The 27,801-nt window shown below is 50.9% G+C and overlaps 1 protein-coding gene across 3 annotated transcripts in view; it reads right to left on the bottom strand.

Annotated features, from left to right (window-relative positions):
* The window catches only part of ASTN1 (astrotactin 1), a 39,336-nt gene continuing 11,535 nt past the window's right edge, over positions 1-27,801 (bottom strand). Inside the window, exons 2-23 of one of the 3 annotated variants that reach the window (XM_015869786.3) lie at positions 24,159-24,346; positions 21,594-21,987; positions 20,904-21,050; positions 20,682-20,789; positions 20,419-20,568; positions 19,577-19,744; positions 19,427-19,511; positions 14,370-14,444; positions 13,688-13,825; positions 13,354-13,504; positions 13,036-13,202; positions 12,749-12,943; positions 12,333-12,460; positions 10,672-10,776; positions 10,376-10,564; positions 8,382-8,650; positions 7,968-8,101; positions 7,660-7,811; positions 7,236-7,371; positions 7,052-7,152; positions 6,149-6,332; positions 1-2,724 (exon numbers count right to left, since the gene is read on the bottom strand). In XM_015869786.3, the coding sequence (XP_015725272.2) occupies positions 2,490-2,724; positions 6,149-6,332; positions 7,052-7,152; positions 7,236-7,371; positions 7,660-7,811; positions 7,968-8,101; positions 8,382-8,650; positions 10,376-10,564; positions 10,672-10,776; positions 12,333-12,460; positions 12,749-12,943; positions 13,036-13,202; positions 13,354-13,504; positions 13,688-13,825; positions 14,370-14,444; positions 19,427-19,511; positions 19,577-19,744; positions 20,419-20,568; positions 20,682-20,789; positions 20,904-21,050; positions 21,594-21,987; positions 24,159-24,346 (3,599 nt within the window). In that variant the 3' untranslated portion in view covers positions 1-2,489. Of the gene's footprint in view, positions 2,725-6,148; positions 6,333-7,051; positions 7,153-7,235; positions 7,372-7,659; positions 7,812-7,967; positions 8,102-8,381; positions 8,651-10,375; positions 10,565-10,671; positions 10,777-12,332; positions 12,461-12,748; positions 12,944-13,035; positions 13,203-13,353; positions 13,505-13,687; positions 13,826-14,369; positions 14,445-19,426; positions 19,512-19,576; positions 19,745-20,418; positions 20,569-20,681; positions 20,790-20,903; positions 21,078-21,593; positions 21,988-24,158; positions 24,347-27,801 lie in introns of all 3 variants that reach the window. The other 2 variants (XM_015869785.3, XM_032446144.2) reach the window with 2 other exon arrangements.

Genomic DNA, 27,801 nt, shown 5'->3' with positions numbered 1-27,801 from the left:
TTACTAACAGCTCCGTTTAATAGTCAGCTGAATTATCACCTGGAGTTTTACATAATGCTACAGTGATTTTTGTAGTTGTTTTCATTCAAAACCTTTTTTTAAGTAATCCGTAAGGGTTTTGAGTTTCTTGTCCCGTGGCTATCCCACCCTAAAGCACCCTACTTTCAATCTACAGTAGTAAAACGTCACATTAGAGTTTTAATATAACATCAAGGAACATGAATCGTAGCCATCTTCTGAAATAAAAGGACCAAACCATCTTCATATGTTAAATAACGGCACGACAATTAAAAGGTAGTAAGGCTAGTATGGGGGACGGGCATAGCAGAGAAAAGAAAATGGCCCAGAGGTTCTTCTCAGGTGAATGATCAGCAGTGGGAGCATACACAGTGCCCCATCATCAATTTGGGTGAAGAAGCCTGTGAGAAAGGTGCAAGTACTCCAGGTCTTCCTGGCAGCATCCCTGCGCTGTTCTCATCTCATCTGCTGAAATTCATCAGCAATGAAAGGATGCTGTTACCAAGGGGAAACCCATCTGTGTTCCATATAAAAGCCATGTAAGCAGTACTAGTTGGCCAGCCACCAGGTTGTGTTCGAGCCAGAGCAGCCCTGGCCCAAGCCCTGCTCTGAGGCGCTGGGTGTTGTGCCCTTTGTCCATACCTGGCTGAAGTTAAAGGATGACTTGGTGTCGGCTGGAAGAAGCAAAAAGACCAACCCAAAGCATCCTGGTCAGGATTCCCACTGTCTGGAAGGAAACGGGACACCTGCCCAAATGCATGAAGAGACAGTCTTGTTTTGAGCACCAAGCCTTTGGCATCGTCTGGCACATCCAAATATAAGGAGCCACATGCGAGAAGAGGCCCAAAGGTCCTGGTTGACTTCCCCCTTGCAAAAAGCAAGTGTTGGCCCAGTGAGCCTCAGCAGACTAATTCATTACAGGTTTCACATCGGCACCCAGGTAATACTGACTGCTGGTGGCTGCTCACAGCAACTTCCAGGTGCTGCCCTGAACAAGAGGTCTGTAAATAGGGAGGGAGGGATGGAGCAGCGTGGTCCTGCAGGAGGATGTTCCTGTGCTGGCTGCTGTGCAAGCACCAGAGGGCAGTGCTGGTGGCTCCCATCCAACACCACACAAATACTCCAGCTGCATCCTGGGCAGGTAGCAGTAGGAATGAGGTGGGAAATGGAAAGAGACAGGCTGAAGATTGCTCCTGCCAAGACTGAAAAATGGAAATTTCACTCTGAAGAGACATCATCAGAAAAAATAAAAATAATAATAATAATAAAAAAATACAGCAGGGTTCCTGTCTCACCCACATCAAAGGTGCACAGTCAACAAATCCAGGGGTGCCTCCTCTGCAAAGCAGGCTGGGAGCTGAAGCTAAAATAAAGCCTTGTGCTGCCTCCAACAGCAGCAGCAGTAGAAGGGTTGTGGAGAACAGTTTGCTCTGAGCAGAGCCCAGTGTCCCAGAACAACCCCAGTTCTCTGATATTTTTTTTAGGAAAAGAAATCACTGGTGAGAGATGCAGATGTGAGCCTGAATATGGGAAAGCAACACCCCCTGAAGAAAGAGCACAAAGGACAGGCAGCCCTGTAGGACGCGCATGCTATGTCCCACTCTTCTCACCATGCACACCTTGGGCTGCTCCATGGCTCAGGAGCAGCTGATGCAGAAAACAGCCTTGTTCATGCCAACTGGATGCTGCTGTCTTGGCTGCGGTTCTCCTAAACACTACTCCATCATTGCTTTCAAGTCTTTACTATGTTGGCTTTGAAAAATAATAAAATGGAAGGGATTATTCAGTTGATTTCCTAAGAGTTTGATCCCACAAATGTAAAATAAAATAAATCATTATGTCCACATAGCTGCTGGCCCCGAGGCCAAGTTGCCTTTGCCCTTCAGGACTCACATCTCTGACCATGACAGAAGAACCCTGAGGAGCTGAGTTTCCCATCACCACTTCCTTTCCTCTCCCCTGGGCTGGTGACACCAGGCCAGCCCTGCCTGGTGTGGCATCAGGTCCCACCTCATGCCTTACAGTTAGAAAAAGAAAACCAACAAAACCTCTAGGATGCCCAGTGACTCCTCTGCTCCACAATGACCATTAGAATCTCAACCTGACTTGCATCACCAGCTCTCCCTTCCCATAGGAATCACCATGCTTCTCCTATGACTGGAGCAGGGACGTAGCATGGTGCAGAGGGCTGTGTCCTCCAGCCTGCCCTCCCCGGGCCATGCACCCACATCCACCAGTTGAGGAACCTCTTGGCGAAACAAACAAAAAGAACCAAGAAAACTGGGTCCCACAAGACTCCTACCTATAAAGGCTTTTGGCCAAGTTGAAGAAGAAACTAATACTGAGTCAGTCCTGCACAGAGCAGCCATTTCATTCCCCAATCCCAATTTTTGTCTCCAGAGATGCCCTCCCCCCTCCCAGTCAATATATAAAACCCCCGCAGCCACCCAGGGAGGGCCTGCGTGTGACCCTCAGTAGTCCTTGTCCCCATAGTCATTGTAGAGGACGCTCAGAGTTTGCTCCTCACACGTCTTCTTGAGGTCACGGCTGAGCTCTGACCAGTTGAGCCCGTAGGGCTTGATCTCACTGTAGCGGCAGGCCAGGTACTTGAGGGATGAACGCTGCAGGCTGATCTTGGGCTCCCGCAGGAGCCCATTGCACCAGCTGCTCAGGTCTCCCAGCTGCGAGAGAATCAGGCCAGCTTTCCTGTATGGGGTGGTGGGAAGGGGAGGAGAAGAGCAGGAACAGAGAAAAGTGAAGTGGTTAGGGATGCCCGAGACTTTGCCCATGTCCTTCCTCTACTCTGCGTTGTCCCCATGCAAGTTCAAGTTTGGTGAGGGTTTAATGCCCCTTAGGAAATGGTAGCATAGAGGTAGATGTCATCAATTAATCAAGCAGCATCACCTCCATTGCTACACCATGTCCAGAGAAGAACAGCTGAGTTGTGAAAGATCTATAGCACAAGTCTGGTGGGGAAGAGCTGAAGGAATGGGGTGAGTCAATGTGGAGAAGAGGAGCTTGGGGGGTACCTCATCACTCTCTCCAACTGCCTGAAAGGAAGCTCTGATGAGGTGGGCTCAGCCTCTGCTCCTGGGTAGCAATGACAGAGTAAGAGGTGACAGTCTTACATCACAGCAAGGGGGGGGGGGGGGGGGGGGCAGGTTGGGTAATAGGTAAAACTTCTCATAAAAAAAGATGAGGCACTGGAATTAACAGCCAGGGAGGTGGTGGGGTCACCATCCCTAGAGAGGTTTGAGAAACACACAGGTAAGACACTGTGGGACATGGCCTAGAACAGTCAGAAGCATGAGCTGATGGTTGGACAGGATGATCTTATCAGTCATGGCACAAGCAATGTGCTGGGGTATCACTTCCCTGCTGTCAAGTGGCTAAGAGGGATGAGATGGAGAAGAAATGTACAGCACTGGGAACTAACATGCTGAGTGTGGAGAGTTAGGGGGAAAAAAAAAGCATTCACAATTTCATGCTTGTTATCTGTATTAGTGGGGCCTGTGGGTGTTTGTTATGAGCCCCACAAGATGCAATATCATAAAATGTAAGTATAATCAATGACACTCCTGGTACATGACTTACAGTGTTCATAATAATGGTTTAGGAAATGCATCTCACAGGACAGCATGCAAGCTAGGAGGACTACTACTGAGGCATACAACAGAGGGTCAATCCCAAAAAGCTCTGAAAGAGAAGGGGATATGGTGGCACCTCCCTCCCCCTCCACTTTATGGAACGCACATTCTGCATCTACCAGTTGCAGAGAGCAAAACAAGCAGTAGCATTTGGTAAAGAGCCATCAGGCAACCCACACTGTCTGTGCAGCCCAGCTAAAAAGCCAGGAGACAAGGTCAGGTGGCGGAGGGAGAGGAATCAGTCTGCAACAGAACAAAGACATGTTGCACCCTTGGGGCAACACAGCTTTGGGGTGGGCTTGTCCTGGTAATGAGAAGTGCTGAATATCCAGCCTTGTGTTAGAAGAAGCTGTGGAGGAACACGGGTGATCCTGGCCAAATATGAGCTAAAATGTTTTCTTTTCATGGTTTTCCTCTAGAAACTGCACTTCTAACGCTCTTATCAAGAACAACACTATGTCCAGATAAAACACATTATGTTCATCTTAAACTTGTCTAGCACTTCCAGCAATCTCCAGGGAATCTGGCAGATGTGTAGGTAATGGATCTAAATAAAGTGTCTTGCAGGCAAGTATTACATGTGCCTGGAAACCCAGACAAAAATGGAAGCGACCCAAGGGCTGGAAGAAGTTTTCCAGCCAGCTTTAAGGTCAGTTTGGTGGGGTCAGGATAGAAGACATTCCACTGGTAGCTGTAACAGCATCCACACAGCGTGGGGCAGGTCGCAGACACACAAATCATGATAGCGGGGTGAACAAAACCTTCTTTGTCACATTTTTGCTTGGATAAGCAAGAGTTGCATGTAGAGAATACAGCTGTGTTGGTGCTGGCTTGACAGCTCAAGGGTATATGTAGGAAACATAGAAATACCCACAGCCACACCATACTTACAGCCAGGGCAGAGCTGTTTGGAAGAAGATGATGACCCTCAAGGCTAAGCTGGATGGGCAACCTGAACTGGTGGAGGGCAACCTCCATTGATCCTTAAGGTCTCTTCCAAACTAAGCCAGTCTGTGACTGATTCTATAAGCCCAGGCCCAGCCAAAGCTAACACTGGCTTTCCTGTAGCTGAAACCTGCCAGAGGTCCAGTCTGGAAAGGGGATATGAGCATTCCCCAAGCAGGCAGAGCCAGAAGATGGCATGACAGCATGGAGGTGGAAGAACGCTGCAGAGCCAATCTCATGGGTTCAGATCCATAGCTTCAAAGGAGCATCGGCAACATTCAAACAAACACTCTCTGCTGGCTAAATAACATCATCTGCAAGTGATTTGTCCTGTCACCACCAATCTGGCTGCTTTACCCTTGCAGACAATCAAACAGGAGGTCTGCTTTCCAAGATTTGTCATCACCAGATCTGACTGCAGCTGCCTAAACGGCTTTCCAAGCAGTGCGAGCTGCAAACAATTCATCAGCAGCTCATATCATCCCATCCTGAGTGTTTCCAGAGGGTGGAATTCACCCTCTGACATGTAGGTTCATGAAGCAAATAGTAATATTTGGATAATCCAGAGGCATTTCTCGTCACCCCATGCCAACGTCACTGCCACATGGGCTGGAGAATGCAGCTTCCACCCCATGTTCTGGGGTTCATTCCTTTCCTCACTGATGGTAATACTTGTGGCTATGTGTCAAATCCAGATTCCCAAACTAAGGAATTTGATGCACTCATCGCAAAGAAAAACCCCACCACAACAGATGTCACGGTGCATGCAGACTGGGGATGGATTTCACATGTGGCACTGGGGACAGAGTTGCACCACCACAGCTGGGCTCAAAACAAAGGTGAGACATGAGTCCAAGCCTGCTGGGTCCCACAGTGCTGAGGGAATGAGGAGTTGGTGGAAATCCCAGCAAAGCTGAACTAGGAGAGGTGCCTAAAAGACTTTACATGCAGGGGAGTTGGGGCAGATGGCCTTGAAGGGTCCCTTCCACCTCAAAATATTCTGTGATTCTATGTGGAGGATAGGGGATCCTCTGCTAGAAGGCTGTAAGTGATGACTTGGAGAAACAGAGCTGGAAAACAGCAGCTCAGCAGAAAGAAGGCATCCAAAGGAGGGCACTGTAGGGGACTGTGTGTTTTGTAGATAGGAACTGTTACTGATGTACATTTGAAGTAATCCTGACCGCTGACCAGACTCAAGAGTACAGCTCTTTAGAGGCTAGATGCTACAAAACATCACAAAGACAGATGCTGAAGGAGATGGGTAGAAGGGAGTATTTGATTCTATGGCTGGTTCCATAGTTGGGAACGGGAGGGCTTCCCTAAGCCCTGAACTTGAGGGGCTACAGCCACCTGAAGCAGCCCTGGTGGAGTTTAGCATCAAGGCACTAGGCCAAACTCCAGGGTCAGTGTAGACCTGGTAGGGTGGCAGAGTATGATGGGGCTGACTGTTTTTCCACCACCCAGACCCATGATTATAGCCTTCAAGGGAGATAGCCAAATCCTAAACACCCATGCACTGGTCTGCTTTCTGAGCCTACCTGGGTCCCAGCTCATCCTCACAGCGCCAGGTGAACTCCCCAAAGCTCTCATAGTGCTGGTTGTAGTGGTAAAGGACACGGTGCAGGCTGGGGGAGCCAAGGTCCAGCAGGGTGTTGTAGGCTGTCTGCTGCTCCTTGCCACTGGTATAGCCATTGAAGAGGTTGTAGATCTTGTCTGCAATTTCTGGGCATAAGAACAAGGAGTATTCAGTGGGGTGCACAGAACAAAGCCCACCAGGATAATGCTCAGCTCTAGTGAAGCCAAGAGACAAATCCTCTGTGGCATTTACTGGAGCCAAGATTTGTCCCCTGGGGTATGATTAATGTCATATCAAGGCAGAGGAGGAACAACAGAGTAGATGGCATTCCTCAGGCTCAGCTGGACTAATCAATCCAGTTTAGGTTCTCATAGTTTGACCCAATTAGGAAGAGAAATGGTTGGTGACATCAGGTACTGCTAGTACAATGCCATTTATCTAGAAGAAGGAACACAACTGGGATTTCTTCAGACACCATTTCAGCTATCATCTTCTTTCTGGGCAGGTCAAGCAAGACTTTCCTCAGCTATTTCTCCACCCATCTTCAACACATCTTGAGTTCCTACCCCTTCACCCATGTTCTCAACAGCACAGAGTGTGTCTGCGTGTGTCTGGGGTGAAGTAGGCATCACAGCCAGGACAGGATATGTGTGTAGAGACATGACAGTCAGGAGAACTCCTTGTCACTGGTCCCAAGCATTACCCTGTGGACACTCAACCCTATGCCCAGGCACAGGATATAAATGTACCCTATGAATAGCACTTCCAACCCATGTCCAAATCCCAACCAAGTCTCCACGCCCTGAACAACAAGGCTGTTTTTCAGTTGTGTAGACACACATGAAGTCTTGAGTCAGCATCTCACCTTGAGCTTTGACATCATCCACCACAGGGCAGGGCGTCTTGACCGTCACATCACTGGACCTGGAACGTCTCCCCGTGTTATCAACTCCCCAGAGGGTGAACCTGGCCAGAAGGACAGCAGTGAAGCTGCAGGTCCTGGGCCCTCACACAAAGTCAGGGAGGCTCACACAGAGGAGGTGACTCACATGTAGATGGTGTCAGGCTCCAGGCAGCGGATGATGAGGGAGATGGTGGAGGAGAGCCTGTCAGGCACCTGGGCTGGCATGGCACAGGGGGACTTGGCACCAGAGATGATGTCATCCACAAAGCTCAGCACCGTCTCTAGGGGGAGTGAAGAGGACACACCACAGATGATGACATTGGTGTCCCCAGGGCTGTGCCCACCACCATGCTGCAAAGGCAGACCAAGGCTCACACATGAGTTTGGTGTGGAGACAGACCCACTGCTCTTCCCTACCATCTGTGGGCCCCCTGCAATGCTCACTGTCATGAAAAGGAGGGAGGGGCTACTTCCTCTCCTATGGGATAAGGAATACTTTGCAGCACCTCACTGCAAACAGTGTCTTCCAGCACCTCCATCCCGCTCTCCCTGCAGTGAGCCCCACTCACCAGTCTCCACCTTGGAGTGGTCCATCCTGTCGGTCACTTTCTCCTGGCGGAGGAGGTAGTCGACAATCTGCACTCCGATGGGGGGCTCCGAGTGCCCCCACTCCAGCACTACCAGTGTGCTGCTGGGTTCATGCACGGTGGAGAGCCGTAGGCTGGAGAGCAATGCTTGCTGGTGAGCACCTTGAGAGGGCAAGGCCCACTGCCTGTAGGCAAAACTGCCCCACAAAGCCACCCTAGCTCCACCACCCCTTACCACCACCACCACCTCCTAGACCCACCGTATCACAAGGCCAGACATAGGGACCTACATGGGGTGTGGGAGAGGTGCGCAGGTGGGCAGCCCATCAGCCCCAAAGGCACTTGAGTCACAGCGACACCAGTCCTCAATGACATCCCCACTGCCTGAGCACCACAGTGAGCTCATGGTGGCTTCCTGCAAGAGCTGGGAAGGAGAAAAAAGGTGCAAGTTCAGACTGGCATCCCATCACCAGAGCACGTGCTTATGGTGGCAATAGGCTGATGGCTGGACTGGATGATCTTAGAATCATTAAGATGGCAGAGACCACTATGATTCATCTGTTCCCTGATGGGTGACAGTGAAATAGTTCAGCATGGTCCACCCACCCTGGGGATGGGGTTGGCAAGAGCTGCCAAAACTCATTGCGATGCTAGCTGCCTGTGAAGAGCTTCGTAATGCCATCCCACCACCCCCAGCTTCTCACCCGCTGGGTCTGGTTGTTGGTGACCAGCTCGTAGATGGGTGCTGCTTTGGTGACCTCAAGCAGGATGGGCTCTGCTGGTGCATCAGGGCTGGAGGTGACGTGGCAGAGGGGACAGGATGAGGGGCAGCGCCCACGGCTCTGGCACTCCATCCGCACACCCGCTGCCATGCGCTTGGTGCCTGACTCAGAGAGGCTGGCAATGTACTCAGGGAAGGTGAGCACTTTAGGGTCCCGCTCGCGCTCCTCTGACTCATCCGATGGAGAATTGCCTGAGGGGAGGGGAGAAAAGAGGGGGGCAGGGATGGGCTCCATACCATTGCAAAGGGGATGCTCCTAAGAGAGAGGGTGCCCAATGCACCACCCTCTCCCTCCCACCCCCCACCCCCAAAATGGATGAAATGCCCTCTGGTTTCAAGAGCAGAAATCAGAACTGGAAAGCCCACCCTGGCATCCTCTGTACCTCAGTTTCCCCAGCCCTTTGCCTGGCTGATGATATGCCACCCTTGCACTGGGTCCCCACAAGAGGGAGCCTCATTCTTGCAGCTGAAGGCTCACGAAGGACCCATCTGGTCCCTCCCTCCAAATCAGCTTCATTTCTGATTTCTTCTCTGTGCTCCCTGGGTTCCCAAAAAGCCCCTGTTGAGGCCAGTGGCCCCCATTCACAGAGGCAAAGGGGAGCACAACCCTTTTGGCAGCTGCTTCATGACTGCCTCCTTGCATTCATCCCCAAGAATTAGGTAATTCTTAAGATAATAGCAATGATGAGGACATGGCAGTAGGGTGGGAAGAAGTGAAGGAGGCCAGGGGCACTGCCAGCTGTGGCTGTGGGATGCTGCTGGCAGCACATCCACAGCTCTTTGGGAAGAAATTCCTGTGGAAGGGTCTGGCCAAGCCAATCTCTGAGACCCCTGCGAGGAAAAACAGGGTTGTTAAAGTCCTGGATATAGGAGCATGGCTCAGCCACCCCAGTGAGCTGGAATTGGATCACTTTGGGCTGGCTGTGAATTGCAGCTTCACAGGCATAGAAGGGAAAGAAGAGGAGCCAGAGAATGAGATGTCTCTTGCAATTTCTCAGTCGATATCCAGCTCCTGACGTTTGCAAACAAAAAGCAAAGGAGGGAAAGTGGCAGGTGCCAGAGCAAAACCAAAATGTGATGTTGTGGGTGGAAAGAGACTGCCAGACCTGAAAAGCCTCCAAGCAGGAAAATCAAAGAGGAGGAAATTGCAGGAGGGAAAAAAATAAATAAAATACCCCAAACAACAAGTACTAGCAATCAAAAGATGCTACATCTGGATCCAGCTCTCAGCAAAGCAGCAGTGGGGCTGGACACAGGTGGGCTTGGGAAGAAGCCCAGGCTCCAGGAGCCTGTAACATTCATGCTCAGAAAGGAGAGTTTTACACCCAAGTGGTCCCCGATACCCCAGATTTCCAGTTCTTTCCTTGCCTGTGCTATTTCTAAAGCAGGTTGCAGATGCTTGCTCCTCTACAGAGAAAACAGAGCTGTGCTGGGGTCACTCAACCCCCTGCCCAGTTTACCAATGACCAGTGCAGCACGGGTGTGCAGACAAAAAAAGTGAAAGCAAAATGCTGACAACCCAAGAGAGGAACACACATCAGCAGGAGGAAAGTCTGGCCCCGGGATGCGAGTGGAAGAGAGCAGATATGGAGGAGACAAAGGAAAGGAAGGAACAGGATTAAAGGCAAATAGCAGCTAAGTCCAGAATCAGACGGGACAGCTTGGTGGGATTAGCGCCTTCGTCTTTCATCTCCCCAGGGATGTGGGTATTTATTTTCCTTGCTGGCCGGGGCTGATGCTGGCTGCAGTCCATGAAGTCCTTGGACCAGCTTCAGTGAGTGGGAGCCGGGTGGAAATAGGAAAATGAGGTGGGACGCAGCTTTTGCAAAGGCTGGGCACTGTGCCTGCCTGTGTCAATGGCAAACACAGCTCCTGCTCAGCCAGGGGTGGCTATGGAAACAGTCCTGGGGCTCCTACCTTTACTGATGTCCTCATACTCCAGCCAGAGCTGTCGCTGGACCTGCCTGTTGGGGTACCAGATGGAGCAGGACTCCTCAAAGCCGTACACAGCCTCTTGGATGTAGTGGTTGCCAAACTGGTCCAGCAGTGCCACAAAGTCCCTGCGGGAGGTGGCCCCATCCAGAGAGTGCAGCGCATTGCTGAAGGCTGGGGAGAAAATACAAGAGGATGCTTAGCCCTTGGGCCCCCCACAAGTGTGATGGACTCCTGCAGGTTGTGCATCCCATTGCTGCCCCTTCTCCCCACATGCTTACACTGGGAGATGGTCAACTGGTTGAGCCGGACATGGTACATGACAGACTGCACCTTCCAGTGCTGCAGCAGAGGGTACCCCGATACCTCACTGAAGTTCACCATCCCTGCCAAGAGAGAACATGGTACTTGGACATAGGGTAACCACAGCAGCCACAGTCCCTTGCACCACGACCAAGGTGAGCTAACAAAGGGAAGGGGGCAGCACAAATCATATCCCCCACCATCAGCTGTTCCACACTTATTAACATTGCAGCTTTGAAAGAAAACCCATGGGCTCACTTCATCCTGCTGGCCAGGATATACAGCAGAAGATAACAAGCCTCCTCCTACATCCCTCTTTCCTCCCCAGACATGCCCAGGTGTGCTAATTGCTTTGTTAATGAGAGCTGCGCTTTATAAATGAGCTGTTGGCAGGCCTAGTCACCATCACACAATGGTTGTGGCCAGCCCAGAGGCTCTGGGAACTGAGCTGGACACGTGTGCACAGGAAATCGCCTTCCTCTGTCCCCTGGGTCATCATGGCAATGCTGGGGGTGGGTAAACCCACATAAGATGGCCAGGATGAGGGTCAGGGTGATCAACCCAGAGACAGAAAGGAACTGAGGGTTCTGACGGCCAGAGCATCCCACAGTGTTCTGCAGAAGGATGCTGGGACTCAGCCACCTCCTCCCCATTGGTGCCATTGCCACACTTCCCACGTGGCACACCTCTGCTCAGCAGGGAAGCAGTGAGTCCTGCTGCTAAACAGCCCCACAGCAGGAGTTCAGGAGGAAAACAACGTTCATACCCCCTCCTCAGCAATAAAGGGAGGCGGAGAATAAGGAGGATGAGGTCCTCTGCCTTGCAGTGCTTCTCCCTTCAGTGCTGGCTGTTACAAACAGCTTCAAAGCATTACTCTTCCCTGCAAAGTGTTTATGCAAAAACAGCCCTTCCTTACTCAGCAGCTCTGCCTCTTGTGTATTCACAGCGATGCCCAGATCTGCCTACTGACAGCACAGATTTCACTTCTTTCCAGTTGTTTTTTTTTTTTCCTCCCACCCTCTTAATCAGCCACAAAGAGCCAGCAGAGCGGTGGGAAATGAATAGGATAATTTGCTGGCTTCTGCCTCTTTGGAATAATTGCCACTGAAGTCCCCAGTCCCTTCACGGTGCTGTGGCCACTGTGGCATTGCCTTAAGTCACATCTGTGATAACCTATGGGTGCTGCCAAACAGACCTAGGACCCCACCTCAGTCCTCACAGCCTATAATGCACTGACAGGGCAAAACAAGGTACATTTGTGGTTTTAAATGTTTCTTTACATCAGTGACTCCAATTTGGAAATCAAATGAAGACTATTTGGAAAACATTTCTGCCTAGAATAATTAAAAACAAAAGCCTTTTTGCAAATTCCCCAGCTATCTGATGGAGAATTGAGCTTTCACACCACACAATTAATTTGCAGCCTCTCCCTCACAAATGGACAAGCTGGCAGAAGGCAACCCGTTGCAGTGATGTTATAGGCTCCCCCTATTTGCTGTTGGCTGAGATAGATAGGGGAAATGCATCACCTTTCCTTGCAGCTACTGACACAGGTGGGCAGTGGGTGCTGAAGCCAGGCTGAAGGCACCACATCTTTCAGCGTCCCCAAAAGGATGAGGGTATGGCTGGGCTCACTCACCAGTGAGGAACTCAGGGTCAGGTGTGGGGTCTGAGAGCTCCTCTTGGCACTGGTTCTCCAGGGGCACAGTGGCCACCACCAGCCCATCTGGCAGCTGCTGCTCCAGGCCCCTGGCAAAGTTGTTCTGCCTGGAAATACAGTGGAGAGAGGAGAACAGGGCAGGGAACAAGGGCCAGCAATCCATCCCTAAAACTCAACCAAGCACCCAAGCACCATGCTCTTCCTCTGGTGATGAGTTATGAAGGCCATGATGGCACTTGGTGGCCATCTTCAGATGTGCCCATACCCACAACCCATCCATCTCCTACAAAGCTTGGCCAAATGTGGTTGGATCAGCCTCTTGGAGGCCCCCAAGGGCTTCCCAAAGGGGAAAGGCTGACCCCTGCTGATGGTCATCTCTCCACATCCCCACTCACCTAAATGTCCCTTTGAGCACCTGCCCTGGGGCCACCTCCTTGGAGTGGTTGTTGTAGCCATAGAATATCTCCCCAAAGAGCGTCTGGTTCATGGGCAGCTCACGGGGCTCACCACAGTCCACACCATCAGAGCACGACTCTGAGATGAGCTGGCATGATCGCCCATCTGTGCCCAGCTTGTAGTCCTCAATGCACCTGGAAAGCCAGCAATATGAACCACCATCAGCTGCAGCCCCACCAGTGGGGATCAAGGTTACCCTAGCTGGGGGTGATGATGGGGTGCTCACCCACAGAACATGAGGATGTTGTAGAGCAGAGGATCATCAGGCAGAGGCACCATCTGCTGCAGGCACAGCTGCTCACAGCCCCCATTGAAGCCATCAGAGCAATCAACACCAACATGGCGGTCATAGCAACCCGTGCCATCCTTCATTGGGCTCAGGCCCGTCGGGCACTGGCAGAGAGAAGAGAGAGGTGGGATGTGGGGGGTTGTTCTCAGAGGCCCCTCCATCAGAAAATAATGTTGGGGAAATATGAAAAGGCCACAACTTGCACCAAAACCAGCTCCTACTGCAACAAATATTCATCCCAAGCTGGCCACGCACCACGCAGCCCGTTGAGTCCAACTTGCGGTCTGCGATGCAGCGGAAGTTCTTGCTGCAGCCCCCGTTGTCCCTGGAGCAGTCACGGACAGGGCCAAAGGAGTCAAGGAGAACCTCCAGGCTGTCGAAGGAGGAGGAGGTCATCAGCTCTTCCCTGTGGGGAGTAGGAGGTGTTTCACCACTTTGATACTAACAAAGCGTACTGCAAAACCTGGGGTGAGAGAGACTCACCAGCCCCTATGTCCTTTGGGATGTAGCTTTGTTTCATGGCCACACCTCCAGCACATTTGCTAGAGAAACTATTCAACAGCCTTGCCTTCACCTTGCTCACACTCACCTGACCTCCACAGCGTCCTCCATCACTGTCATGTCAGTCTTGCACTTGGCTGAGGGGTTGATGGCCAGCTCAGCCGGAGGGATGACAAAGCTCTTGCTCAGTGGCAGCCACATGCCTTCCCCCAGTGTGTAGGTGAACCTGTCAGGAGAGTGGGCATGTGGGGAAATACCAAACCCTACTGATGTGGGGACATCATGCCAGGGTACAGCGGGGAGTGCCGTTGCTGAAATACAGCCCTCAAACCTGTCCCCTCCCCTACAAAAGGAGCTAGGCTGATCCCAAATATTTCCCTAACTAGATACAGGCTTCTTCAGCATCCATCTGCCAGGAGCACGCTGCTGGGGAGCGTGGGGAGCAGGAAGGATAACGAGGGATTATTCATGTATTTATTCCTCCTCTCCAAGGTGTCCATAGCTGCCGCAGCTCCAGGGCTAGCAGGGGGAGGCAGCAGAAGCAGATGCACTGTGAGATGCATCAAGAGGGGACGAGTCTTTCAAATGCACCCAAATGACCCCAAAAAGCAGCAGTAGGATCTTTCCAGCTCACATGTCCCTAGGTGGTGGCATAGGGCACTGAGTTCAGCCAAGCCATGGGGGGCCACCTACTGTACCCTCCCCAGAACCAGCACCAGTGCCTGGAGAAGAGACCCAAGGAATGGTGGTGAAGCTGAAGGCAGGCTTACCGAAAAATCTTATCTGATGGCTGCTCACCCAACACCAAGTCAAAGCCACGCTGGAATATTGTGTATGGCCAGGGCCTGGAAGAGAAACACAGGAGCATCATGCCAGCATCCCAAAATGCCTCCCCAGATCTGCACTGCAGCAAGTACCTGTGATGCACGTACAAGATAGTAAAATAATTCCATATCCAAAATTTTGGGAGAGTGGGGGAATTTTTGGCAATCTTTAGGATTTACATGTTCATATACATCTGGTGCCCCCAGTCAACAGCATATCTCATCCTTTATTTTGGGCTACAGTAGGCTCCTGTCCCCCTCTTCCCTCTCCTGCAACATCCCTGAGCCTCACAGCCCTGCACCCTTGGGTATCACCCTCCTCTTCCCACCATGGGAATGTTGCCATGTGTCTAGGGACAGCTACACCCATGGCCAGGATGCTTTGGGATGTGCAGCCCATGCAGCATGGCCCCATTTGAAGAGAATTCTTTGCAAAGCATCTTTTGCAGAGCATTCATCACAGAGCATCTCTTGCATGGGGGTCATTTGCAGAGAGACTAACAAGTCAGAGACCAACAATAAAATAAAAAGGAGTCCAGGGGAGAAACCACCAGATCCAACCAAATCTCATTTGTGAAACAAGCTCAGAGCTGAAGCTGATTTTTCCATCCTGTCACCTTTAAAACGTCCATTGAGGGCACACATCCACACAAGCAGCATGGCAAACACCTGGTGAGCCTGGGGATTTTCTCTGAAGGCAATTACAGCTCTCCTGCACAAGCACTTCAATTCCTAATCTGAAGTTATTTCAGCAAGGACACACACACAAAAAAATCCTGATTGCAGGATTAGAGCACTGCTCATTTCCTGCCTGGGACACAATGGTACTTCTGTGACCAGGCACAGGATTATATCCAGCAGCAGAGCACAGTGCCCTGGATAAGGTCTGTGTGGATGGGAAGCAGTGCTCTCCTTGCATCTTGCCAGCTCCTTGAATGCTGCCCACATACACCATCCCACACTGCCACAGATGGGCTTTATTCTCTCTTCTCCAGAGTGCACTGGGCTGGGAACAAAAGCAGAAGCAAGGTATTGTTCTTTATCAGCTTGGCTGGACAAATGGTCATGAAAAGCACTTCCAGCAGTGCTCAGCCCACAGTAGTGATGCAGACACAGGGTGGCCAGCCCAGGGATGCAAGAGCACTGTAACATATAGGCTAGATATGCCTACAAGGTGAAAATCAGCACAAGGCCATTCAACAGCCCCTCAAGGGCACAACTCCCAGTGATACCTAAAAGTCTGGCAGTGAAAGCTTGAAGCCAGGCCCACTCCACCCAATGCATCTCTCCAGGAGCTCCATTTCAAGCCCAGAGATAATCAGGAACACATCTGCAGCACCTGCACCCCACACAAACACAAGGGACACAGCCCAGATGTGGGCACAGCCGTACAGGGCAGGGGGCAGATGTCAGAGAATCAAGGTCAGAAAGACCACTTGGATCATCCAGTCCAGCCACCAGCCCACACCTGTGACCTCCCTAGACCATGTCCCTCAGCATGACAGCTATTCTGTCACCAAATAACTCCAGGGATGGTAACTCCTTTACATCCCTGGGCAGCCTGTTCCAATACATCACTGGTCTTTCTAAGAAGGGTTTTTCCCTAATATCCAACCTAAAAATGTGATCCAAGAGACTATCTCCCATCAGCAACGCCTATCCCAGTGCCACCACCAGCTCAGTTTCAGCTCTGCCTTGCAAGGGCTTCCCCCAGGCTTCAGCTTCCCACCTCCCTGCCTGCTGCCATCCCTTCCAAGGAGTTCTTTATTAAAAATGCTAATGCTGGCACTTTCTCTTCAGGCTGCTAGTAAATCTGCAAGGAGAATGGGGTGGGGAGGAGGAGGCGGAGGGCTGGCTTGGTGAAAGGATCTGAAAAGAAAGAGGAGCTTTTTATCTGGCCATCCTTCAGGCTCGCAGAGCTGAGGCACACAGCAGGGGATGGAAAGAGACAGAGGAGAAAAAAGGCAGAAAAAAAGGGGGGGGGGGGGGGGGGGAAGGGGTGTGAGGGGTGGGAAGAAGGAAAAAAAAAGAAAAAAAAAAAGAGGAAAAAGAGCTAATAAGAGTATAAGTAGAAAAAGTGCTGTCCTTGTCACTTGGCTGCGTCCCCAGCTGCTCCATTGGGTGCATAGGGATGGACGTGACTGGGTGCACAGCTTGCAGGGAGAGAGATACCCCCCAAAATGGCACCACCTCAGAGGGTCTCAAGCTGTATATCAGAAAGATGGGAAAGGGAGCTACCTGCCCTCACATAGTTGTCTGAGCCCACATTAATGCAGTGCCTGCCAGGCTGAGGGGTCTCACCTGGAGAGCAGTAGTGAAATTCACAGAATCATAGAACCATCAAATCATTAAGATAGCAAAGACCATCATCAAGTCCAACCTTCAGCCCACGCCTGTGACTGTTCAGACCACGTCACTCAGTGCCACATCTACCCTCTCCTTAAAAACCTCTAAGGATGGTGACTCCATCACAGCCCTGGGCCCCACATTTCCCTATGCAATAGAGAAGAGCAACAATAATGGAAAACAAAAAGGCACATGTTGATCCCCCTTAAACGTGGAGGATTTAAGATCTCATTGTGCCGCCTAGGGTAAGAAGAACATGCGGTGATGGGACAGCATGGGACGTCACATAATGAATCCACAGGCTCAAGAAGTATGAATGTGGGCAGGAAACAGCTGGCTAGCTAAAGGCACAATTAGCAACCTGATTTGGGGTAGTCATACCATGCTGCTGCCGTGGGAATTTGGTTCAAAGTTGGCCAGATTGCTGGAAACCATTTTCTCCTACCTGAGAAACGTTAGAGGAAAAGCCAAAAAGCAGCTAATTAGAAATGCAGAGCGGAGCAGGAAAAGCAGACTGCTATCAAACACGCAGCGCAAAGCAGATTTGTTTAGAACAGCTGAAGAGCAGCACACAACGCAGGCCATCAAATTTATCTGCTGCACATGATCAAAAAGATCTCATTTTTGAAGAACTACTGCTGATTTAGGGACCAGATGCGTTCAGTAAGAGATGCATTGGGACGGCACTGATCTCAGCATAACATACCCAAAATACACGCAGCACACAAAGCCTCACTGCTGTTGCCAATACAGTACCAAAGCCCCCTGCTTTTCTGACCTTCCCCAAGCTCAGAAGCAATGGGATCCTATGGGGCCAGACTCGGTGCCTGGATTGGGTCGCAGTATTGGAGGGGTTAGGAATGTATTAAACAAACATCTGCCAGAAATGACTCAGATGCCATTGGTCCCCCCTTGGGATGCAGGATGGAGTAGCTGATTTCCAGCATCTCCAGAAAGATACTCATTTACACATCCAGCTTAAACCAAAATGCTTCACATGGCCACGCTTTCCAGAGATCCTATCAACAGTGAAAGCTGCAGGCAGGGATGATGGAGTTTACTGTTGGTTTCTGCTGCTACCCCTTTTCTGAAACTAAAACCTCATGGGCTCAAGGGAGAGGCACAAAACGATTCCTGTTTCACATGGCTTGAGAGAGGAGCTCTTGAAGGACAGTGAGGAAAACCCCAACCCACAGCACTGAAGCCCTCTGGGGAGCACAGGGGTGGGCAGGAGAATCATGAATAGCTCCAGGATGGTCTGGGGCTGAGGAAGAAAAAGATCTGCTTGTTTTCTCTACCCCAGAGAGAAAAGAAGGTGTGAGATGCTGCGTATGCTTTGTCACAGCATAACTTTGGGATGTCAGAAGAACCACAGAATGGCTGAGGTGGGAAGGAACCTCTGGAGGCCACCTGAGATGATGCTGAAGAACCCTTTGAATTAAGCAGAGCAAATGACTCCTTAAAGGGCAGGAATGCATTTGCCTTCCCTGCCCTTGGTTTCTCTCCTGCTTGCTACCATCTGCATTTTCTTTCCCAAAACACAGCCTTTTCTCCCCTCTCCCTTTAGATGGAGCAGTTCAGCTGGGAAGAAGCTAGAAAAGAACAAGGTGCATGGAAGCAGTGAGGCTGCAGTCCCACACCCAGCAGCAGCAAAAAGCAGAGCAGAAGGAAGCAAACACACCTACATACGTGATTACATGTGTTTATGAACAGCCCTGGGAGACAAAGTCATTTTCCCCCTCACTCTGTATGCAAAGGTATGGGTCTGGCACACTGTGGGCTCCTTCCAACCCACCCTGAGACACCCAACATGTCCTGGGGGCCACCAACCCCATCCCCATGCCCCTGTCCTCATCACTCAGTGCTGCTCATGGGAAGAAACAAAGGAAGACATGGGGAGCTGCAGACATCCCTACAGGACACTTGTCCTCTGGGGATGAGACTGGGGACCCAAGCATGCTGCTCTACATCCCCCATCTATGCATCCCATAAGCATCAAGATGTCCTCAGCCCAGCTCTGCTCACCCAGGACAGCCACCTCATCTCCCGTGGCCAGCACAGGAATTAATTGCTAAATTGCTTTAAAATGAAAAAAGGGGAGAGGGACTGGGGCCGAGCAGCAGGGCCCTGCTCAGAGGGAGGCAGAAGCACAGCAGGGATGCTGAGGCCAGCGTTTGATGGCTTTCTCTTCCTGCTGTGAGTGCTAATGGCTTCAGAGAGGGTGTTGGGCACTGTGAGTGAAGGGGAAGAGGAAGAGGCTGGAGGTGCTGGTGCATGCATGCCTGCAGGTTTTTGATGTCTAGGGTAGATCAGATGTTTTTTCCTTCACACTTCCAGGAGCATAGGAACATCGAACAGACATCTCCTGGTGAAGGATACAGAAGGAGTGCCCAAAAAAGGGAAGAGGAGCAGCTCCGATGCTCTCTGGGGAGCTGTTTACTCCAAAATCTAATGACTTCATCAACACCACTGCACCTCAGCTCTTCTTATTCTGAAGAATACAACCCTCCCCTCCTGCTGAGTGGCCAAAGAGCCCACACCCCATTGACCTCAGGGCTCACTGAGATGGCTTTTAACTCCTTCACTAAAGAGGATTTCCTACAGCCCTGCTTTGCTGCTGCAGGCCAAGATGGGCACAGCGCTGTGGGCACACTCACCCCTGGTTGGTCCCCCACTCATTCCGGATGCAGAGATGCTTATGGACAGGGTCTTTCATGTAGCCCTCGTAGCAGAGACATTCACCTACAGAAAGAGGGTGCACATCAGGGACAGGGGGCCCTGCAGGACCCCCACCATCCCCCGCTTACCAGTCTCAGGGTCGCACTGATGCTCGCAAGGGTCAAGGAGGCGGCGGGCACAGAGGTCCAGGGCCCAGGGGCCGCTGGAGTTTTGCTGGGAGAAGAGGACGACCTGCGCCGGGTTCAGCCAGTCGCTGGCGTCCAGCTGGCTGCCCTCCAGCAGAATAAAGCGGCTCCCTGCCGCCCGGGGGGCAATCAGCAGCTGTCACCTCCATCCCACAACAGCACCCTCCATCCCATTGCAGTGCCCTCCCTCCTGTGAGAGTTCCCTCTATCCAGTGATAGTTATGTCCAGACCATCACAGTGCCGCTTTACCCCATCCCTCTGTCCTGCGATTGTCCTCCACATCCCATGACAGTGCACTGTTAACCCACAATGGTCTCCTCCATCCCAGGAATCCCAGGTTCCCTCTGCCCCACAATGAACCCCTCCATCCTAAAGACCATCTCCACCCCAGTCTGTACTCTCATAAACCATGACATTTCATTAACTACAACAGCCCCTTCCATCCAGTGTCCAAACCAACCAACCCACAACAGCCACCACTCCTTTTGTTGTTGTGCTGGTGCCATTCATCTCATGACAGCCCACTCCACCCCACATCCATCTCCTGCACCCCGGTGCCCATCTCCTCTATCCTATGACACCCAACTCCATCCTGTGCTTGTCCCCACCATGTCATAGCCATCCCCACGAAACCTTGCCCACACTCATGTCCTCCATCCCACAGTTTTCCCCTCCACCCTGTACCCACTCCATACCTGTCCCCTCCATCAACTCCCCTCCCTTCTATCACAGTTCCCACCCATGGCTGGCATAGGTTGGCAACTGTAGGACCGTGGTCACTCACCATCAGCAATGAGATGCTCAGGGACATGGAGAGTGATCTTAACAACAAGGGGGCAGCTCATGTGGGAGGAACACACCAGGCTGATGATACAGCTTGTCACACTGATGAGGGTCAGCGTGGTCTTGTTCACAGGGCTGCGAGGGGACCCCACTGTAAAACACAAAAACTTCATTCCAGCCCCAAACCCAGCAGCCTAAGAGATAGGAGCAGCAGAAAACAGAGCAGAAGTGAGGGATGCTCACTGTCCACCCTCCTGCATTCACCTCGGCTGCGCCTCCGGCTCCGAGAGGGGTCTGTGTAGAAGGTCAGCTGGGGATCAGTGTCTGCCTCCGTTCCCGAGTCCCCTTCGGGGTTTAGAAAGGCTGAGCCAGCTGTGGGTGACACCAAGCATGGTTACAGCCATGGCAGCACCAAATACATCCCATCTCTGTATGGCCACAAAGGGCACAGTGCAATACATCCTGTCCCATCCCATCATTGATCACCTCGCGCCTTGTTGTTAATGCGTTTGCGTTGGCTGCTGGAGGTGTGGGACAGCAGGGTGGCCTGCTGGTGGTTGGAGTCCACAGGGCTGGTGGCGATGATGTTGTCCTTGTATTTGTTCATCAGGGACAGCTTTGCATTATCACTCCCTGGGCAGGAAGAATTGAAGGCAACATCTTTCAGACCAAAAAGAAGAAGAACAAAAGAAAAACAAAAGGGAGGTGAGAAAAAGATTTCCTTGGATCAATCCCCAGAATCCATACAAGGTGACTGGGGTTGATGGACCAGCCTGCTCCCAGTGCAGCTCCTCAAATCCCCAAGGGGACCAGCACATCTACCAAGCCTGGTTAAGCGTGGAGATTTAACATTCAGGGCATTCCTGCATAGCCAGGTCTGAAAAAAGAAGGCCCCTGGAGAGTTTTAGGAAGCATGCTGTGGCTTACCCAAACCCTGTCAAGGAAAGGCTTTTGGACAGCCACTAACACCTTGCATCTCCAAAGAAACGTGACAAAACACTCCAAGCAAAATACATATATATGCAATGAAGGGGAGAAGAGAAGATGGATGTGGTCTGAGGTACATGGATTAGTGGGCATGGTGATGATGGGCTGATGGCTGGACTAGATGACCTTAGTGGTCTCATCCAACCTTAATGATTCTATGGACCCAGCTCAGCCCCATTGCTGCCCGACCTGGCGTGAGGTCCATGCTGGACTTCTCATTGCAGCCCTGCAGCGAGTCGAGGGTGCGGGTCACCTGGCTGGCAAAGTCCTCTCCGCCATTCATACACTCGCGCTGGAGGTGGTGCCGCAAGTCGGTGATGTCATACTCGTAGCCATCCAGGATTGGGGTCTCACGGATACTGAGGGTGCCACTGGAGTTGTGGCCCTGCACACGGGCATTGCGCAGGCTCTCCCGGCCGTGCCCCCCAATCAGCACTGAGGGGATGTAGTGGATCTCATTGGCTGCTTCAGCACTGGCACTTTTCTGAGGTTGCGGCACACGGCGCCGCTTGCACCACCGCCGGCGGGTGTAGAGGATCATCACCAAGCAAAGGATGGAGAGCAGCAGCGCAATCATTCCTCCCTGTGGGCACAAAGCAGCAAGGCTCAACAGAGACTGCAGAACAGGCCTGGGAAGTGGGCTGGGAGCAGCCCAACCTCACTGACAAGAGCTCCTGGCACTGCAGGGTGAAGCCCGCCTCAAGCAGGGCCGGCTTTGAAGTCACCACTGAGCCATAAAAAAGCAGCATTTAAAGCAGAGCGTGGTTTGTTTGTGTTCTCCCGCAATGTCTTTGAAAGCAGCAAGCGGGTTTATTATAGGCAAACACTCCTACGGGCAACTTTTTCTGACCCATTTCCAGCCGCTTTCAATGCTGTCACTCCCAATCTCAGCAGATTTTCCCAGGGCATCCTGTGGAAACTTCAGTGCAGATTAAGTGAGACGAAGGCTTGGGACAGCAACTGAAGCAAGGTTTGGGGGATGCAGAATGGAAGAGCTCAGTCCCCACCGCGGCCCTAAGCACACCCAGCCCCACTACCTCCCATCATACCCAAGGTCACCCAGAGACATCACCACCACGGCACAGATGGAGGCGGTGAGATGAAAGCTCCAGCTGGCTCCTTGTGCCTGGTCTGCCAGGAGTAATAATAATAACAACAATAATAGTGGGGGGGGGAAAAAAAAAAAAAGAGCACATGGAGCCAGCTGAGAACTGCCTGTCCAACCGTGCCTCCGGTCCCCCTCTACCTTTTCATGCAATAGGTGTTCTTGATAAAATAGAATAGTAGTCATAATCTGCTCCATTAGGACCAAACATTAAGGAAATTATTGAACGAGGAGCAGGAGACAGAGCTGGGAAAGGAGCCCTAATGGCCATTATGGCTTCAACCTCTTCCATTCCTAGGATAATGGAGCTGCAATGTATCCTCACTGCCCACCCCCCAAAACTTCTTTAAAAGCAAAAAGAGAAAGACAAAGGAGGAGACCAGCAGCCCTGCAGACACATCCAGACAGGAACTAAGAGGACAAATCTGTCACCGTGGATGAACACTGGCAGTGGATTTCCACCTGGGTGTGCTCACTCCGTTTCTCTCCATAGAAGCATGGAAAACCTTCATCCTTCCCACTGGGACTTGGGCAAAGGACGCATGGGGACCCAGTGCTGGGAGGGTTTCTTGTGCTTCCCCCATGCAGAGAGTTGTCGTGATGGATAAAGCCCCTTGCCTTCACTACACTCACTGACCAAATGGGAATGATAGAAAATCAGCCTTGAAAATGACATGCGACTTTGACCCCAGGCACAAAAGCCAACCTCTGTTTGTCAGGGCAAAGGACACTGCTGGAGCTTAGTGATTAAAAAGCAAGGGAAAGAAAGGATGCAATCTGTACTTACACATTTTGGTGCATGAGTTGTGGGCATCCTTTCACCACTTTGATAATAAGACTCATTTCATACACTCCTGCCTGGATCTGGGTATTCAGCAGTGATCAAAAAACCCAAGACCACAGCAGCAGAGCAGGCTGACTGTGGGTCTGGCATTTCCCCAAGGCAATGCTCTCTCTTGGGGAAGGGAGCAAAACAGGAAAACAGACCAAAAGTGGTTTGGGGCTGGCTTTGCTAGTGACTTCTTTTTTTCCTCAAGACTAATCAAGTGCAAATGATGGAGGAGAAGCCTGGCCTCCGGCTGCAATCTGGAAGAGCTACAGCCCTCTCATTAGGGTAGGCACCATTAAACAGCCTGTTTGCAGCCTCGGCAACACATTGTCTCCAGCTAATTATCTTCCAGTGGCTCAAAAATGGTCAGTCCTTCAGATTTTTCCAAGATAAGGAAAAATAAAAACACAGCACCCTTCCCTCCCCACCCCCCTTTCTCCACCCCAGATCCCTGCCTCCTTTCTCTGCCATTAAACCTTTTCCCTGTGGTTCTGCACGGGGGACTCCCGCATGGAGCTGAGCTGAGCAAAGCAATGGTGACAGTGCCTGGTGGCACTGTGACACCACTGCGTATGGGCACCCGAACAAAGGGCTGCCAAGGGAGTCACTGTGAATTAACCCCATAAAAAGCTGGATGCGACCTTCAAAGCCCAGGGTGAAGGATTCCCACAGAAGCACTGGAGTACTTTTAGGTGGCAGAGAGTGAGTCATTTGGAGATGTGAATTCTGGGACAAGTGTAATGCAGCCCAGTGCTCAAGCATCCAGCACAGCATCCTACCCATCTCCATACCAAAGCAGAAGGAAAAGGGATGCACATACCATGACAGAGATATGCAGGATCCTCAGCTCCTCCTCAGCTGACTCCGTCTGGGGTTCTTCAGTGGGCTCAAAGCCAGGCAGGTTGGGAGCCCCATCCTGGTGGTGGATGTGGAAGAGTAGAGTGCCATTCTCCAGCCACTGCTGCCTCCAGCGCACCAATGGGATGTCATCTGTGTTGCCTGAAATCTCTGTGAAAGCAAATGTGGTCACAAGGGTGGAGGAAAGTACCAGGGGAATATCCAGCTCATCCCAAAAGGTGGATGTAGGACACAGCAAGGGGGTGGTGTGCCACCACGGATGGCCACCAGCATCCCTGAGGCTCTAATTTAGCCAGTTTTTGCCCATATGCTTCACATTACATGCAGCCCCAACCGCAGGGAGCAGAGAATACGGAACAACTTCTCAGGAGCGCTAATGGGATCACTGGGGCTGTGCAGCTAATTACTGCAAACGGAAAATATAATGACTGGAGAAATGCGCACGTGGCTGCAATCACACCTGCAGTGCTGGCTCACACTGAAGTATGCTCAGAGCTTTCAAGTCTTTGCCCAAACATTGCAGCTCCCCACACAGGACACAGCCCCAATACCTTCACAGACACCTCTATCTTCTGCCCAAGGACCCTGAGCTTTCCAGGTGCCTTAAGCTAGAGTCTTTGGTAGTAGGGCAAACGAGCAGAGCTGAGCTGGGCAGAGATGGCACTGGATGAAACCCAAGTAAAGCAGCAGGGGATGCACGCCTAACCAAGCCAAGTGTGCCCAACTGGTCCAAAATTGCACAGACACAGAATCATTACAGATGGAAAAGACCACTAAGATCACTGATTCCAAGCCCAAGGCATCCCTACTATGCCCACTAACCATGTCTCTTACTGCCACATCTACAAGATTCCTGAAAACCATTTCAGAGATGAGACTTAGCAAAGTGGGGGGTGACACCAGCACATCACCATGGCAGAGCTGGCCACTGCTTTAATCGTCTGTGCATAGGAAGCCTTGATCTTGCAGCTCCAGTTTGCTATTTCCATTTCAGCTGGTCTTTTTTTATTCCCCTCTGAAAACACAAGCATTATTTGCATTTGCTGTCATGACCATGAAAAGCACGATGAGCTTCTCCCTCGCCATGTGGGTCAGTCCAGTGTGGTCTCATTTATACTGTGTGCTTCCGTGGCGCTGGGAACCAGCCTGAGCTCACTTAGCAAATTGTCATCCTCATTTTGCTCGTCTCAAACCACCTTCAAATGAAAACTGGAATTCAATTATCGTGCCGAAAAACAACATTTTAAATTTACCGTTAATTAATTTCATTAGGCTGCCTTAAGTGAGCTAGCTACTGGAGGGAGGGAGGGGGGGGAATGCATCAAAAACCAGGTTCAGCCCTTCCAAAGTGATTTGATTAATCAAAAGAAACATTAACGAGTGAATTGGCAGGCGATTTCTGCTCAGCACGGGCTATATTTCTGGTGGCAATCAGCATGCTTTCACTGTCCCAAACAGAGAGATGCTAAGCTCTCCTTGGGCTACTGGGAAGCAGAGCTAGGAAGAGTGCACGCAACCCTGAAGCCAGAAGCACTTTTGAAATTCCCTCTAAGCACTGAGCTGCATGTTTCGGCGCAGGATCCCCTTTGAAAGTCTGATCCCGGGAGCCACAAGGGTTTGAAAGAGCCGATCTCCTCCCTCTCCCACCTGGTCTTTATTCATGGGCTGAAAGGGAAAAACAAGCTTTCCTGCTTTCTCAACTCCCCGCGGCTTCCCAACTTCAAATGAACTAGCTCAAATTGAAGAAAATATTCTCCCCACACCTGCTTGCTAATGTGAAATTAAGAGTAATTAAGGCAAGAGCTTTTATGCACAACAGGAACTCAACGTCCTGACATTTCCAAAAATGTAAATACCAGCATTTCCCCTATTGTGAAGACTGGAAATAATAGATACTAAGTATATGACATTGTGACATTTAGAAAGCTGGAGTAAAAGATGTTTTCCCCTGATCTGACATATCATTGAAAAATCAGCACCCTCCAGCTCATTAATATTTGAGGAGGACTCCTTGATGGAAGTTATTTAAATGATTAATAGATTATAGTAAATTTAGGCCTTAAAATAGGTTGTCATAATTTCAAATTTATTTAAACAGGCTTCTTTCTAAAAAGAATAATGTATTTCCATGAAAAAGGGATTCTTACTTTAAAAAGAGCACAACATGTGAGCTTCAGGGCTGACATGTGCGATCCTTCTCCCATCCACCACCCTCCCTTCTGCAGATGCATCACATACAGGTCAGAGGTGCTAGAAACAGGGAAAACACCCCAGAAATCAGCCCCCATCAACCCGAACAGGTAGGCTGTGACCTCTCCATCACCATGAAGGCAAGGCTCCTCCACTGCCTCTGTTCCTGCAGAGCCTGGGTAGGAGAACTTCATGCTCAGACCCCCTCCTCCTCTCCCCCATGGTTTTTGCAGCACTGCAACTGCCCCAGCCCATTCTATTTCTACTTTAAAAACAGATCTATAAGTGATTTCCTGCCCTGATAATGTTTTCCTGAAGCTTGGCTCAAGCAAGGCCAAGACCATGGCCAAAACCATGGCCAAGCCTCCTTGTCTCTTCCTCTCACATCCCCCAGTCAGTCCAGCTCCTCTCACTTTTATCCTTTCCCTGCTCCCCAAGCAGACACCTCATTGCCTGATAGGACATGCTACTGTGACCCATGGGGACCACTGGGGCTGTTTCTTGTGGTACTGATGGGGATCAAGTTCTACATTAGAACTGGTGGGTGTCAACCTCATTGACCAGCCCAAAAACGTGGTCCAGAAGACCCCAGAGGAGATGGGAGAAAGCAGACAGAAAGCCTAAAAATGGCAGCAGGGAGAGGATAATTTCAAGTTCAAAGTTTGAAAGATATTGATGACAGGCCTTGTCCTTGCATGGCTTTCATTAAGGCCTGGATGTGAAGCCATTAGCACTAGTATTAACTTCTTGCACCTCTGTTAAAAAATAGCCTGCCTGGGTCAGGGGTTAATAACTGTAGGACACCACTAATTACTCTGTGCTGTGTTTGCCTGGTATCAAGAGTGGTCCAGGTCCTTCCCATCCATGGGAGCAGCAGCCCCAAAGACCCCAACAGATGTGTTCAACGTAGCCACTGTGGTGCTCCCCTCTCAGAGCATCTGTAAGCAAAAAGAGCAAGCCAAGGAGAGGAGAGCAGGAAAGTCTGGGTGGTGTTGCTGGAGTGCTGGAGGCAGCAGAGGTATACCTGCTACATTATAGATCACCTGAACAACTTGATTTCTTTGGGACTGCCACCCAGCCTGCAGCAAACCCTGCCCTTGGGCTCTGCACACTGCTTTGTAGCAGGCCAGTACTGCATGCGCATACAGAACCAGCGCTCTCAAGCCCCTGCAGTGTCAGAAGTGTTGCCCCAACACTGACGCACAGCCATCACCAAGACTCTGAAACGTGCTGGGAGAAGAAAATGCACAAAAAGAACAGTGCTCCCCAAAAACAAATGCAGTCTTTTGAGCAAGGAGAGGAAAAAAAGGTAAAACAGTTTTTGTTTCCATTTGGAAGCATTTTGTGCTAATAAATGCCTCTGATTAGGCAAATGAACTCTGCCATAATGCCAGTCTCTGCAGAGTGCAGCTTTT

Source organism: Coturnix japonica, chromosome 11 (genome assembly GCF_054131305.1).
Source record: "Coturnix japonica strain WE chromosome 11, WE-NBRP24, whole genome shotgun sequence".
NCBI lineage: Eukaryota > Metazoa > Chordata > Aves > Galliformes > Phasianidae > Coturnix > Coturnix japonica.
The sequence above is the reverse complement of the archived record's forward strand: the minus strand, read 5'-3'. Positions and strand labels throughout refer to the sequence as shown.